Raw genomic sequence first — 13,734 nt, 5'->3', positions numbered from 1 at the left:
AATTTTAGATTATCAGTACATGCTTAATTTCGATTATTTATGTTTATAAGTACATCGAGAGAATGCCAGGATTAAGCACGTAGCAATTAGCCTTTTTTGAATGGTTTTATCTTTTCGAAGCAGAGAACGGGATTAAAATTATTAATTGAGCTACAATGGAGCAAAATGTTTTGAATATTACTGTTTTAATTCTTATTTTATTGCATTTTAGAGGAAAAAAAATGAGCGACAAAACTTTTTTAAAAAATTGTTTGACGGTTATTTCGAGAGAACTTCCCTCATCCCTGAAGTGCAGCCCAACAAATTCCGGTCCTTTGATAAATTACAAAAAATGCCTAGGCATCGAACAACCGAAAAACGAACATCGAGAAATGAAAAAATTTTAAAAATGGAAAATTGAAAACAATGGGTTTTAAAAAATTCCCAAAATTGAAAGTCGAAAATTGAAATATGTAGATACGCACAAAAAAATTTAAAATCGGGAATTCGAAACATCAAAAAATCGTAAAAGTGAAAAATGGAAAAATCGTTGATTTAAATTTTTAAAAATCGCAAAAATCAAAAAAATAGAAATCGAGAAACCGAAAATCCGGTAACTGAAAAATTGCAAAACTGAAATATCGAAATTGAAAAATTGAAATATCTAGAAATCGAAACATCAAAAGATTGAGAAATCGAAAGGGGCGGAGCTTAATTGTAAAATCCATATTTCTTTACAAAAAATTACCATTTTAAACGTGTTTTAAGTTTTTAAGAATTTAAAAAAAAAATCATCACAATTGGGATGGGGTGGGTGGGCGGGGTTTATATTTTGCCTTACATACAGTATTCTTATTCGTTCAACAACACGATACCCAAAAACATGTTTTCAAATTCTTGTAAAGAAATTGGTATTTTGCAGTTAAGCGCCGCCCCCTTTGTTCACGGCGAAAAAAAAATCATCACAATTGAGATTGGGCGGGTGGGCGGGCTTACTTTTTGCCTTTTTATTTTCATATATGTAGACTTTTTTCACAACATGAACCTTAAAACATGTTTAAAATGGAAAATTTGTATAAGGAAATACCAATTTGGAATTAGGCACCGCCCCATAATTGCAAAATCCATATTTCCATGCAAAAATGTACCATTTTAACCATGTTCTAAGTTTCTTTTTGTGAAAAGATGGCTATGTATATTAAGAAAAAAAGGCAAAATATAAGCCCACCCTCCCTATCTCAATTCTGATGTTTTTTTTATTCGTCGTAAGCATAGGGGCGGAACTTAATTGTTAAATCCTTATTTTTTACGAGTAATTATCATGTGAAAAAGCCCCACCCATCCGTCTCGATCTCAGTCGTGATGAATTTTTCATTCGTTGTCAGACCGAGGGGCGGAGCGTAATTGCAAAATGGATGTTGAAGTATACAAATTTACCATTTTAAAAATGTTTTAAGTTTCTTGTTGTGAAAAGATGACTACACATATTAAGAAAAAAAGGAAAGATGTAAGCCCCGCCCACCCGCCCTATCTCGAATGTGATAATTTTTTTTATTCGTCGTGAGCCAAGAAAATCAAAAACTACAGATCCTTTATAAGCTTACTTTTTGTATTCCTATATGTTCTTTAAATTCATTGAATTTTGCTTAAAAGTTGAGAATTTAAAGGATATCAATTTTTCGATGTGTATGTCATAATTTTTAATTTTTCCAAATTTTTTCCTCCATCGAGAACTCCTCTATTTTGGACTAAAATTACAGAATATTCACATTTTTTGTGTAGAAAAATACGGATTTTGCAATTAAGCTCCGCCTTCCCAGACTAACGACCAACAAAGAAAAATCGTCACAATTGAGATAGGGTGGGTGGGCGGGGTTTACATGTTTCCTTTTTTTCTTAATATGTGTAGTCATCTTTTCACAACAAGAAACTGAAAACATATTTAAAGTGGTGAATTTTATCCCACATACTTCTCTACAAATTCACCCTTTTAAACATTTTTTTCAGTTTCTTGTCATGAAAAAAAAACTACCTACATATGTTAAGGAAAAAAGTCAAAATACAGTGTTTTTCAGTAATGTTGTTGAAAGAAACTATATATGTTAAGACAAAAAAAAGTTAAAAATAAACCCCGCCCACCCGCCCCTGTCCCAATTGTGATGAATTTTTCATTCGTTGTCAGACCGAGGGGCGGAGCTTGATTGTAAAATCGAGGCTTCCCGAAAAATTTGAAATTAAAACATTTAGCTTCAAAACTCGATAAATGGAAAAATTAAATAATCGATACATCGAAATCTCGATAAATTGGAAAATCGGAAAACTGAAAATTGAAAAATTTAAAAACGGAAAAATTAAAAATCCTAAAAACAAAAATTGGGAAATCAAAAATTCAAAAAATCAAAGAATCGCTTAATAGAGCCAAGGAAAAATCGAAAATTTCGAAACGCCAAAAATTGAAAAATCGAAAAATTTGAAGAATCGAAAAATCGTTAAATTGAAATATCGGAAAATCGAGAAATCGAAAGATTAAAAAAGTGAAAAATCTAACATTTAAAAATTGGAAAAGTTGAAAATTGAAAACTGAAGTGTTAAAAACCAAAAAATGAAAATATCGAAAAATTGAATCGAGAAATCAAAATATGTATCAACAAATCGAAAAGTAAAAAAATCAAAGAATCGCTTAATAGAGAAATTTAAAAAATTGGAGAATCGATAAATTGAAAAATCTTCAAACGAAAATGTCGAAAAATTGAAAAACCGACAAATTTAAAAGCGAGAAGAATTCGAAAAATTGAAAATTAAAAACCGAAGTACTAAAAAAACGAAAAATTAAAATGTCGATGAACTGAAGAATTGAAAAATTCAATCAAGAAATCAAAACAAAAAATTGAGAAATCAAAAATTCGAAAAAACCGAAAAACTAAAATGACGAAAAATTGAATCGAGAAATGGAAAAATCGGAATATTGAAAAATCCCAAAATTGAAAAATGCTAAAAATGAAAAAGTCGAAAAATCAAAGAACCGGAATATTGTTATTCAGTTTTGATTTTTTTTCCAAAAATTTGGGATGTCTATGGTGAGAATTCGACACGGATTCACACCCTACAAGTGTACGAGTATCTTATTTTATCAAATTAAAAAACACTTTGTATTATAAATTTTGGGAGCCAGTCGTCCAATGGACCCGGTTACAATACTCCTTGGTTTACGTTCAGGAAGTAAAAGTCAAGGCGGATTCATAAACCACAAGTATAGGAGTACGTGATTTCATAAAATTTAAATGGTGTTTACCAAAGGGAATTTAAGGTGACTTCCTACATTGTTGGTGGGGATCATTGGCCAAATTTTGGTTAGAGTTTTACTTCCTACACGATATTCCTAACATTAAAATGACAATAACAAGTCAACATAGGAATTATTTTATTAATTTTGATTTATACAGTGCGGTACTAACAGAGCTCTCAAAATTTAAGAGAAGTTTAAAACTCATTTTGAGATAATCCTGAATGGACGTGGGTAAGTTGCGCACCGCGGTCAAAAAAAAATCTGCAGATGACGCTAATCCTACAGGTCAGTTGCGCGCTGCGGTCAGAAATATTCGCATAATAGTTTAATTGAAATTTACTTAGTAATGTCGTGACCATGACGTCGTTTAAATATTTTTTTCGGGGACGACCGTCATTTTTTTAATTCCATAAAAAATCGTGATACACTACATTATGATACCTCATTTCCTGATAAACGGAAGAAAGTCGGTAATTGTATCTTTGCAGGAGTAAGATGAAAATAAAGTTTTCTGCGTGGTCAGTATTTCTAAAGTTGCGATTACGGCAGTCTGATGTACGTCGAATATACCTCGTCAACAGTATATTTTTAGCAACCTTTTTAAAAGCACTTGCTTCTTTATCCATCGCCGATCAACGTGAAATATATTGTGGTGGAACTCCTCATTAGAAACGTAATATTTATTATTATTATTATTATTATTAATATTCCAACTAATTGGTTGTATTGTTGTAATTTGTGTTATTTTCGTATTGTTATTTAACTAAAAATATTTGTATACAATTAATATCTATTGATAACCCAGTAACACAATTCAAGGTCCTATCTGATTTGCAGATAATGTTATCACGGTGATTAATGGATGTTAGTTTACAATTCAAATGCGCGTCTCAGTCATTAAGCCCTTTTATGGGCTTAAACTATGACAACATATCCCACCAAGATTGTCTGTCGTTTTTAAAATGATGAAAATATCGTTAATGAAAATGCAAAATAGCGGCGGTTTCAAAACGGACCCTTGCAACACGCCACATTTAACTTGATTTAATCGTCGTTCGTTCCTTCTTTTGCAGACAGAAGCGCTCGTTATGGAAATACGCCACGCAGCGCGCCGCCATCGCCAGCCGGTGGACGTGGCTGCAGGCCCAGATCTCCGACCTGGAGTACCGGATACGTCAGCACAGCGAGATCCAGCGCCAGATCCGCGCGTCGAAGGGCGAGATCCAGCTGGGGGGAGCGAGTCCGCCGCCCCCGCCGTCCGCCGTCAACAACAACAACAACAGCACGACGGCGTCGTCGACGTCGCCGACGGCCGTCAACGGGTACCGCGGCCAGCTACCGGGCAGCTCGCCGATCTCGTCGAAGGCGTGCGACGGAGGCGGCGGCACGTCGACGACGGCGAACGGCGCCTATCCGGACTACCAGTGCGCCAGGACGCGGCCGCTCGTCAACCTGAAGAAGCGGAAGCTGCTGCAGCTGAACGGGCTCCACGTGATCTCGAAGAAGGCGGCGAGGCCGAGCTCGGTGCGGTGCGGGTGCCAGAGGACGTCGGCGCCGTGCGCGGTGTGCACGGGACGGACGGACCCGACGCACCCGAGGGACCCGACGGACGCGCTCAGCAAGGCGGAGAGGATAGCGTTGGTGGATCCGGCGTTCCATCCGGTGTTCTCGATGCCAGAAGGTAAATTATTAGGGCGAAATTGGGCTTGGAATAATGACGTTCGAAATTGTGTTGCCTTGTAAATAGAGTATAATTAGAAAGGGTCATCGTTTGAGTCGGGTTGATTTGGGTCGTTACTATGGAACTTGTAGCGATTTTCGTATTATTATATCGAGGACACACAATCTTTTTCTACGACCGTCACAGACTAAACAACAGATGTGCACTTTTTTAACACTTGATACCATAAAAAAAAAATTAGTGAAACGAAATGCCGGTGTTTTAATAGGATTTTCGTCTTTTCTCGACGTTTCAGGGGTCCTAGAATATGACAAAATATGTCTTCCGTTTCCGGCTGTCTGTCGTCTGTCGGCGATTTTATTAGACAAATCTCCGAAACCACTATCAAATAAATAACTAAAATTAGGTCGTAAAAAAGCGGGTCTAAGGTTATTTACACATAACTTTCCTCGCCCCTAATGGATGCTTTATTTCGTAATCTCGACGTTTGATTATTTTAATTAAGATTATAAAATGTTATAAAATTTTTATTTTTTGCGAAAGTGTGTATAAGCCTGGTATAAAAATCAAGGTGAATTCATAAACCACGAGTACAAGAGTATGTAATTTTATAATATTTGAATGTGATTTATCATCCCAGTGGTTTCTCAGATTATCATCTCATTGGACGGATGGACACTATTATGACTTACGCTCGGGAATTAAAAATTTTTGAATAGTGTTTAAAGTGTACAAACTTATATGCTTTATCAATAATTATTATATAGTGGGGATTCTGGTCTACTTGACATGTTTAAAATGCGAGCGCAGTGAGCATGTGCAGATGCTATTAAAAATAATTCATTTTTGTCCCTGAGAAGCTTAATTATTAACGACAATTAATTTAATGAAAAATTGCAATTTTTTGGGACTTGAAAAATTCATTTCAGTCCCAAAATCTTACTTCTAGGCCAAAAACACGTTATATTTTTGGAGTCAGCACGTCGAACTTTATCCTAGATTTTTTTGTAGATTTGTAGGCAACTTTTCCAAAATCTCGATTTTCAGTTTGAAATTTTTTGACTTTTTTTTAGCATTTTCGAAAATCACCTAAAATGATGTTTTTTGTGTATGCCGACTTTTAGAAGTCATTTTGGGCTCCAGTCCTTAAAAATTGCTACCACTTCCAGAATCACCAAATGGAGTACATATGGCAATGAATTTTTGAAAGATTCGAATTTGCGACTGAATGTTTCTAAAATCTTAAGATATTTTGGAATCAACGTGTCGAAATCTATATCAAAGAATTTTTTGTGGATTTTTAGACGAGTGTTCCAAAATCTCTTTTTTCGATATGAAATTTTTGACTTTTTTTACTATTTTCGAAAATTACCAAAATTGATTTTTTTGTAGATGACGACCTTTAAAAGTTTCAGCTTCAGTTCTTTCAAAATTCCCACCGCTTTGTGAATCGCCAAATGAAAAATATGGCAATTTTTAGAATTTTTTAAAGATTCGAATTTGCGACTGAATGTTTCGAAAATCTTAAGATATTTTTGGAATCAACATGTCGAGATCTTTATCACAGAATTTTTTGTGGATTTTTAGACGAGTGTACCAAAATCTCAATTTTTCAATATGAAATTTTTGACTTTTTTTACTATTTTCGAAAATTACCAAAAGGGATTTTTTGTAGATGAAGACTTTTAAAAGTTTGAAAATCATTTTCAGCTTCTGTTCTTTCAAAATTCCCACCGCTTTCTGAATCGCCAAATGAAAAATATGGCAATTTTTAGTATTTTTGAAAAATTTGAATTTGAGACCGAATCTTTCGAAAATTTTACTCTTAGATCAAAAACACTTTATATTTTAAAAATCAATACGTCGAGTTCTATATCCCAGAATTTTTTTGTGGACTTTTAGACAAATTTTCCAAAATCACTATTTTTCAATATGAAATTTTCGACCGGTTTTTTTTACCATTTTCGAAAATTACCTAAAAGATTTTTTTTCGAAACGTCGTTACTAGAAGTCATTTTCGGGTTCAGTTCTTTAAAAATTTCCACCATTTCCTGAATCGTCAAATGAAAAATGCATTAATTTTTAGAATTTTTGGAAAATTCGAATTTGAAACTGAATCTGTCAAAAATTTTATTCTTAGACCAAAAACACTTTATACTTTGGAATCAACAGATCAAGATCTTTGAAATTTTTGTGGATTTTTAAACAAGTTTTCGAAAATCTCGATTTTTGAATATAGCTATTTTCGAAAATAACTTAAAGGAAATGTTTTGAAGGGTCCTACCTTTTTAAATAATTTTAGGCTTCAGTTCTTTAAAAATTTCCACCACTTCCAGAAAGACCAAATGAAATACATATGACAATTCTTGGAATTTTTGAAAAATTCAAATTTGGGACCGAATATTTCCAAAAATCTTGATCCGAGAAAGCACGTGATATTTTTAGAATCAGCACGTCGAGATCTATGTCCCGTATTTTTTGTGGATTTTTAGACAACTTTTCCAAAATCCCTATTTTTCAATATGAACTTTTGGTCCGGTTTTTTTTTTGGGCATTTTCAAAAATTCCTAAAAGAGATTATTTTTGTAGATGCCGTCTCTAGAGGTCATTTTCAGCTTCAGTTCTTTGAAAATTCTCACTACTTTCAGAATCGCCAAATGAAATATGACAATTTTTAGAATTTTTGAAAAATTTGAATTCGAGACTGAATCTTTCGAAAATTTTAGTCTTGGACCAAAAACACGTGATAGTTTTAAAATCAGCACGTCGAGTTCTGTCTCGGATTTTTTTTGGGGGTTTTTTAGGTGACTTTCCAAAATCTCGATTTTTCAATATGACATTTTCGATCATTTCTTTTGACCATTTTCAAAAATTGCCTAAAAGAATTTTTTTGGAGATGTCGTCTCTAGAAGTCATTTTCGAGTTCAGGTCTTTAAAAATTCCCACCATTTCCAGAATCTCCAAATGAAAAATACGTTGATTTTTAGAATTTTTGGAAAATTCGATTTTTAGACCGAATCTTTCGAAAATCTTGGTCTTAGACCAAAAACACATTTAAAATCAACAGGTCGAGATCTATTTCCCTGAATTTTTTGTGCATTTTTGACTAGTTTTCGAAAATCTCGATTTTTCAAGATGAAATTTTCGACCTTCTTTTGACAATTTTCGAAAATTACGAAAAGGGATTTTTTGTAGATGCCGACTTCAAAGTCATTTTCGGTTTTAGTTCTTTAGAAAATCCGAATTTGAGTCCGAATCTTTCCAAAATCTTAGTTTTAGACCAAAAACACGTTATATTTTTGGAATCAACAGGTCGAGATCCATTTCCCTGGATTTTTTGTGGATTTTAAGACAAGCCTTCGCAAATATTGATTTTTGAATATGAAATTTTCGACTTTTTTCCATTTTCGAAAATTATTGAAGGGATTTTTTTTTAATTCGACCTTTGGAAATTATTATGAAATGACAATTTTTAGAATTTTTGAAAAATTCGAATTTGGGACCGAATATTTCGAAAATCTTAGTCCGAGAAAACACGTTATATTTTTAGAATCAGCACGCCGAGATCTATATCCCGGAATTTTTTTGTGGATTTTTAGACAACTTTTCCAAAATCCCTATTTTCGGTCGTTTTTTTTACCATTTTCGAAAATTTTTTTGTAGGTGCCGTCTCTAGAGGTCATTTTCATCTTCAGTTCTTTGACAATTCTCACTACTTTCAGAATTACCAAATGAGGTATGACAATTTTTAGAATTTTTGAAAAATTTTACTGAGACCGAATCTTTCGAAAATCTTAGTCTTGGACTAAAAGCACGTTATTGTTTTGAAATCAACAGGTGGAGATCTATATCTCTGAATTTTTTGTGGATTTTTGGATAAGTTTTCGAAAATCTCATTTTTTTAATGAGATTTTTGAATTTTCGACCTTTTTTTCCGTATTTTCGAAAATTACTTAAAGGGAATTTTTTGTAGAGTCGGATCTTCAGAAATTATTTTGGGCTTCAGTTCTTTAAAAATTTCCACCACTTCCAGAGAGACCAAATGAAATACGATAATTTTTAGAATTTTTGGAAAATTCAAATTTGGGACCGAATATTTCCAAAAATCTTAATCCGAGAAAATATGTTACATTTTTAGAATCATCACGTCCAGATTTTTTGTGTGGATTTTTGAACAACTTTTCCAAAATGCCTATTTTTCAATATGAAATTTTGGACTTTCCTTTTTTGGCCATTTTCGAAAATTTCCAAAAGGATTTTTTTTGTAGATGCCGTCTCTAGAGGTCATTTTCAGCTTCAGTTCTTTAACAATTCTCACTTTCCTTTCAGAATCACCAAATGAAATATGACAATTTTTAGAATTTTTGAAAAATTTGACTTGAGACCGAATCTTTCGAAAATCTTAATCTTAAACTAAAAACACGTTATATTTTTAGAATCAACAGGTCGAGATTTAGATCTCTGAATTTTTTGCAGATTTTTGGACAAGTTTTCGAAAATCTCGTTTTTTAAAGATTTTTGAATTTTCGACCTTTTTTTGACTATTTTCGAAAATTACTTAAAAGAGAATTTTTTGTAGAGTCGGATCTTCAGAAATTATTTTGGGCTTCAGTTCTTTGAAAATTTCCACCACTTCCAGAGAGACCGAATGAAATATGATAATTTTTAGAATTTTTGAAAAATTCAAATTTGGGACCGAATATTTCCAAAAATCTTAATCCGAGAAAACACGTTAAATTTTTAGAATCATCAGGTCGAGATCCATATCCCGAATTTTTTTTGTGGATTTTTGGACAACTTTCCCAAAATCCCTATTTTTCAATATGAAATTTTGGACCTTTCTTTTTTGGCCATTTTCGAAAATTTCCAAAAGGATTTTTTTTTGTAGATGCCGTCTCTAGAGGTCATTTTCAGCTTCAGTTCTTTAACAATTCTCACTACTTTCAGAATCACCAAATGAAATACATATGACAATTTTTAGAATTTTTGAAAAATTTGACTTTGAGACCGAATCTTTCGAAAATCTTAGTCTTAAACTAAAAACACGTTATATTTTTGGAAACAACAGGCGGAGATTTATTTCTCTGAATTTTTGTAGATTTTTGAACAAGTTTTCGAAAATCTCGTTTTTTGAATTTTCGACCTTTTTCTGATTATTTTCGAAAATTACTTACAAGGAATTTTTTGTCAGAAATTATTTTGGGCTTCAGTTCTTTAAAAATTCCACCACTTCCAGAGATACCAAATGAAATATGACAATTTTTAGAATTTTAGAAAAAGTCGAATTTGGCACCGAATTTTCCAAATTTCGATTTTCTACCAATTCGACCAGTTTCGAAAATCACCCAAATTATTATTTTTTTTTTTTTGTTTTTGGGGGAAAACACTTATCTGTACTGTTAATCGACCCACATATATTTTTTTTTTTTTTTGAAAAAAATCCGGAAAGATTTCACGATTTAATTTAAAAACCACCAAACTCTTTGCCCTGAAATTTTACATACATTTTAAAATTGTAGTAATAGTGATAAATCGCCAATCAGAATTCATCTAGTCATCCATTTAAAAAACTTGGTGACGCCATTCCAAAAATTTTGCCATATCAATACTGTTTAAAATATGCAAAATAATATATTTCTATCTTTTCAACGTCATGCGTGTAGATTTCTGGAATAAAATTTTTTTTTTCAAAATTCGTCTATTCAATCCTTCCGAGGCGTTGATGACGTCATCTCAAAATTTCGATAAATGAGGGAACTAATTTTGTTGATTAAACCAAATACATTACGTGTTATCATAATCGATGACACCATCACAAAACTTTTGTTGATTCAGAGATATTATTCAGCAAATAAATGCGAGGCGAAGTCGAGAGTTACACTTCAAGGTGATTATAAAAACATTAAGAGTGACTGTTTTTGTCATTGTTTACACAAGTCTCGGCTTCGCCTCGCATTTATTTGGAATATTCATTGTGTTGTCGGGCAAGTTCTAAAAATAGTACTTTATGACAATTTGATTATTATTTTTATCTTTGTATCGAATGTCGTGGAAATTGTGCCATTTATTGCGCAGAAAATAATTTTTACAGACACTTGAATTACAACACCAAAAGATGAACATTGTTTTACATTTGTGATTAAAAAAAAATATATCCAACGAACATTCTTTTCTTCCTTCGAGAGCACCGAACAGAATACGACATAATTACACAGTCGAGCGTAGAATTTCTTTTGGGTAAATAATAATGTCGAAAACAAATATGAATCGTGTTGAAAGCACGAATTCCCCAAAGTCGAAAAAGGAAAACAAGATTGCGTTGCGTAATGTGTGCAACGATTAGTTAATTCCGTGGAAAAATTCGTTGTTTGCGAACGATTGCACTTGTCACGTGTGTCGGACATCGGTATCTCTACGCTAATGATCGCTGTCTGAAAAAAAAAAGTAACGTAATGTTTTTCTAGATGTGTCCTACGCCATCCACTGCGAAGCCATCATGAAAAACCCGGAATGGCAACAACGAAGCACGCGAATGAAATCTCTGAAAGTGATGAAAAGCGATAGATCTGATAAAACTGCACTGGAACATAGATCAAAGAAAATTGACCACCGGAAGAAGTATAACCGTTTGTTGAAACCGAGCACGATGTCGGCGCTTTCGGCGAGTGAGTCGCTTTCGCGCGTTCTTAGTACCTCTAGTAAAATTTCGCTCGTTTTCAGAGATCAGAAACAAAATTCGAGGAAGAAAAACGGGCCGACATTCGACTTCGTCGTCGTCGTTATCGTTCAAGAGGAAACCAAAAATGGCCATGACGCAATTACAGTCGGCGGTGGGCGACACCGCCGACGAGGAAGTAGAATCCATAGGGAACAACAGCAACGCGGCGGCGTCCAATTCGGCGGCGGCGTCGCCGAGTTCGTCGCCGCTGCTCCACATGCAGGCGATTTCGGGCTACAACAGGAGGAACAGGGCGAATTCGTACGATATCGACAATATCGTGATACCGTACAGCGTCGCAGCCGCCACCAGGGTAGAGAAGTTGCAGTACAAAGAAATACTAACACCAAAGTGAGTGGGATCCGGGGGCGGCGATTATAATTTCGTTAATTCGGGTGTTTTTAGATGGCGAATAGCGGAAGTCGATGTTAAATGTGATAAAAACAACGGAGCTGTTAGGAATCCTAGTCAAGATAGCGATGTAAGTGTATTTTTTAATGTGTGTGTATGTAAAGTTGGTAGTTCTGTATGATGCATTCACAGTAATTGACTTAGCAATGATATGTCTAAAGTTTCGTCACTACCACTGACTTGTAAAAAAAGTTGATAGGATGATTTTTGGTTTTCGGGCGTTTTGCTGATGAGCTTTGACGTGTTCGCAGGCGGAAGATCTCTCTGAAGAAGCCGTGATAACCCGTCACGAGAAGTGCGAGTACGAAGAAAAGAAGAAATTCCTGAGTTACCTGAAACTACCGAGCGGCCACGGCCGCTCCCGATCACACAAACGAACCGACAGCTTGGCGGAGTCGAGCGGCGCGAACACGCCCGATCCGCTGTCGCCCCACCCCGCCGACCACGCCGACAACACCACCAACTCGCCGCTGACGTCGCCGCCGGCGACGCCGCTCCCGGCCAACCCCGACGACCTGCCGTCGATCAGCGCGATGCGGCGGCGGACGATCTCGCAGTCGCGCTTCGCCAGGGAGAGCAGGGAGGTGGGGCGCGAGGAGAACAGCACGCCCGAGAACGTGGAAGTGGCGCCGTTCGACACGCGGACGTTCCCGTTGGACGACGAGACGTTCGAGAAGATGCTGAAGAACATGCCGGAGGACCACCAGTTCCAGACGAACTACCGGGCGCAGGACTCGGGCGAGTTCGGCTACCTGGACGACAAGGCGGACTCGCCGGGGAGCGAGTCGACGGAGTCGGCCGTGGGGGACGAGGACCCGAACGACCCCGAGTGGGTCGACATGGAGCGGTCGAGGGACAGGCACAAAAGATAGACGTGCGAGTGACAGTTGATTAGTTGGTTTTAATTTGCCGGGCAACCGAGCAGTAGTTTTGATTGTTTCAAGCTTCGGATTTTGTATTATAAGGTCTGTGATTGTCATTACACTACTTGTAAAGATACGTCAATACTGTTGTTGCTCTTTAGTATTGTAATGTATATTAATCTTGTTAAAGCGAAATACAGAATTCAAAGCTTAGTAGTTATTCAGTTCACTTGTAATATTTTCTCATTTTGTAATATAATCATAATTTAGGATATTTCATTTTGTACTGTTGCAAGTTAATAAAGTTCTAGTTCACTTGATTCACGTGACTGGTTAGTCGGTTAATGCTAATTTTAACATTGTCATTTTTGTTACGAGTTCGATTTTCGTTCTAGTTACTGTTAATTTTCTTTTTTAAATGTCAAGTACAACCCAGTGACTTGTTACGAATGTATTATTGTAAATAAGACAGTGCAAATGTTTGTTACAAATATATTTTCGAAATTATTTGCAGGCGACTGCAGTTTTGTTTAGCGAAAATCCAAATTGTACATACTCTTCATAAGAGGCAATTATGTATTACTATTACCATTATTAAAATGTTTACACAGGAAGTCTCGGTTTATGTTACGGTGCAAGATTGTTTCTATTTTTGCCACACAGAGAAGATTTGCATCAGTACATCACCCATCTTAATAACTACCTGTAGTGGTATTGTACGTTTTTATATGCAGATATCTACATGTATATCAATAAAATAAAAATCGATCTGCTTGTTCGACAGCCAGATTTGTGA

At 35.2% G+C, this 13,734-nt stretch overlaps 1 protein-coding gene across 1 annotated transcript in view; it reads left to right on the top strand.

Moving 5' to 3' along the window:
• Nucleotides 1-13,727, top strand: part of Nsl1 (non-specific lethal 1) — a 33,019-nt gene extending 19,292 nt beyond the window's left edge. Inside the window, exons 4-8 of the mRNA XM_064056685.1 lie at nucleotides 4,339-4,946; nucleotides 11,411-11,611; nucleotides 11,667-12,015; nucleotides 12,070-12,145; nucleotides 12,327-13,727. Of these exons, the coding sequence (XP_063912755.1) occupies nucleotides 4,339-4,946; nucleotides 11,411-11,611; nucleotides 11,667-12,015; nucleotides 12,070-12,145; nucleotides 12,327-12,947 (1,855 nt within the window). The 3' untranslated portion in view covers nucleotides 12,948-13,727. The remainder of the gene's footprint in view (nucleotides 1-4,338; nucleotides 4,947-11,410; nucleotides 11,612-11,666; nucleotides 12,016-12,069; nucleotides 12,146-12,326) is intronic.
• Nucleotides 13,728-13,734: the final 7 nt, after the last annotated feature.

This window comes from Zophobas morio, unplaced genomic scaffold, assembly GCF_036711695.1.
Source record: "Zophobas morio isolate AGI-343-1 ecotype UQ-CSIRO unplaced genomic scaffold, CSIRO_AGI_Zmor_V1 ptg000016l, whole genome shotgun sequence".
Classification (NCBI taxonomy): Eukaryota; Metazoa; Arthropoda; class Insecta; order Coleoptera; family Tenebrionidae; genus Zophobas; species Zophobas morio.
The sequence above is the reverse complement of the archived record's forward strand: the minus strand, read 5'-3'. Positions and strand labels throughout refer to the sequence as shown.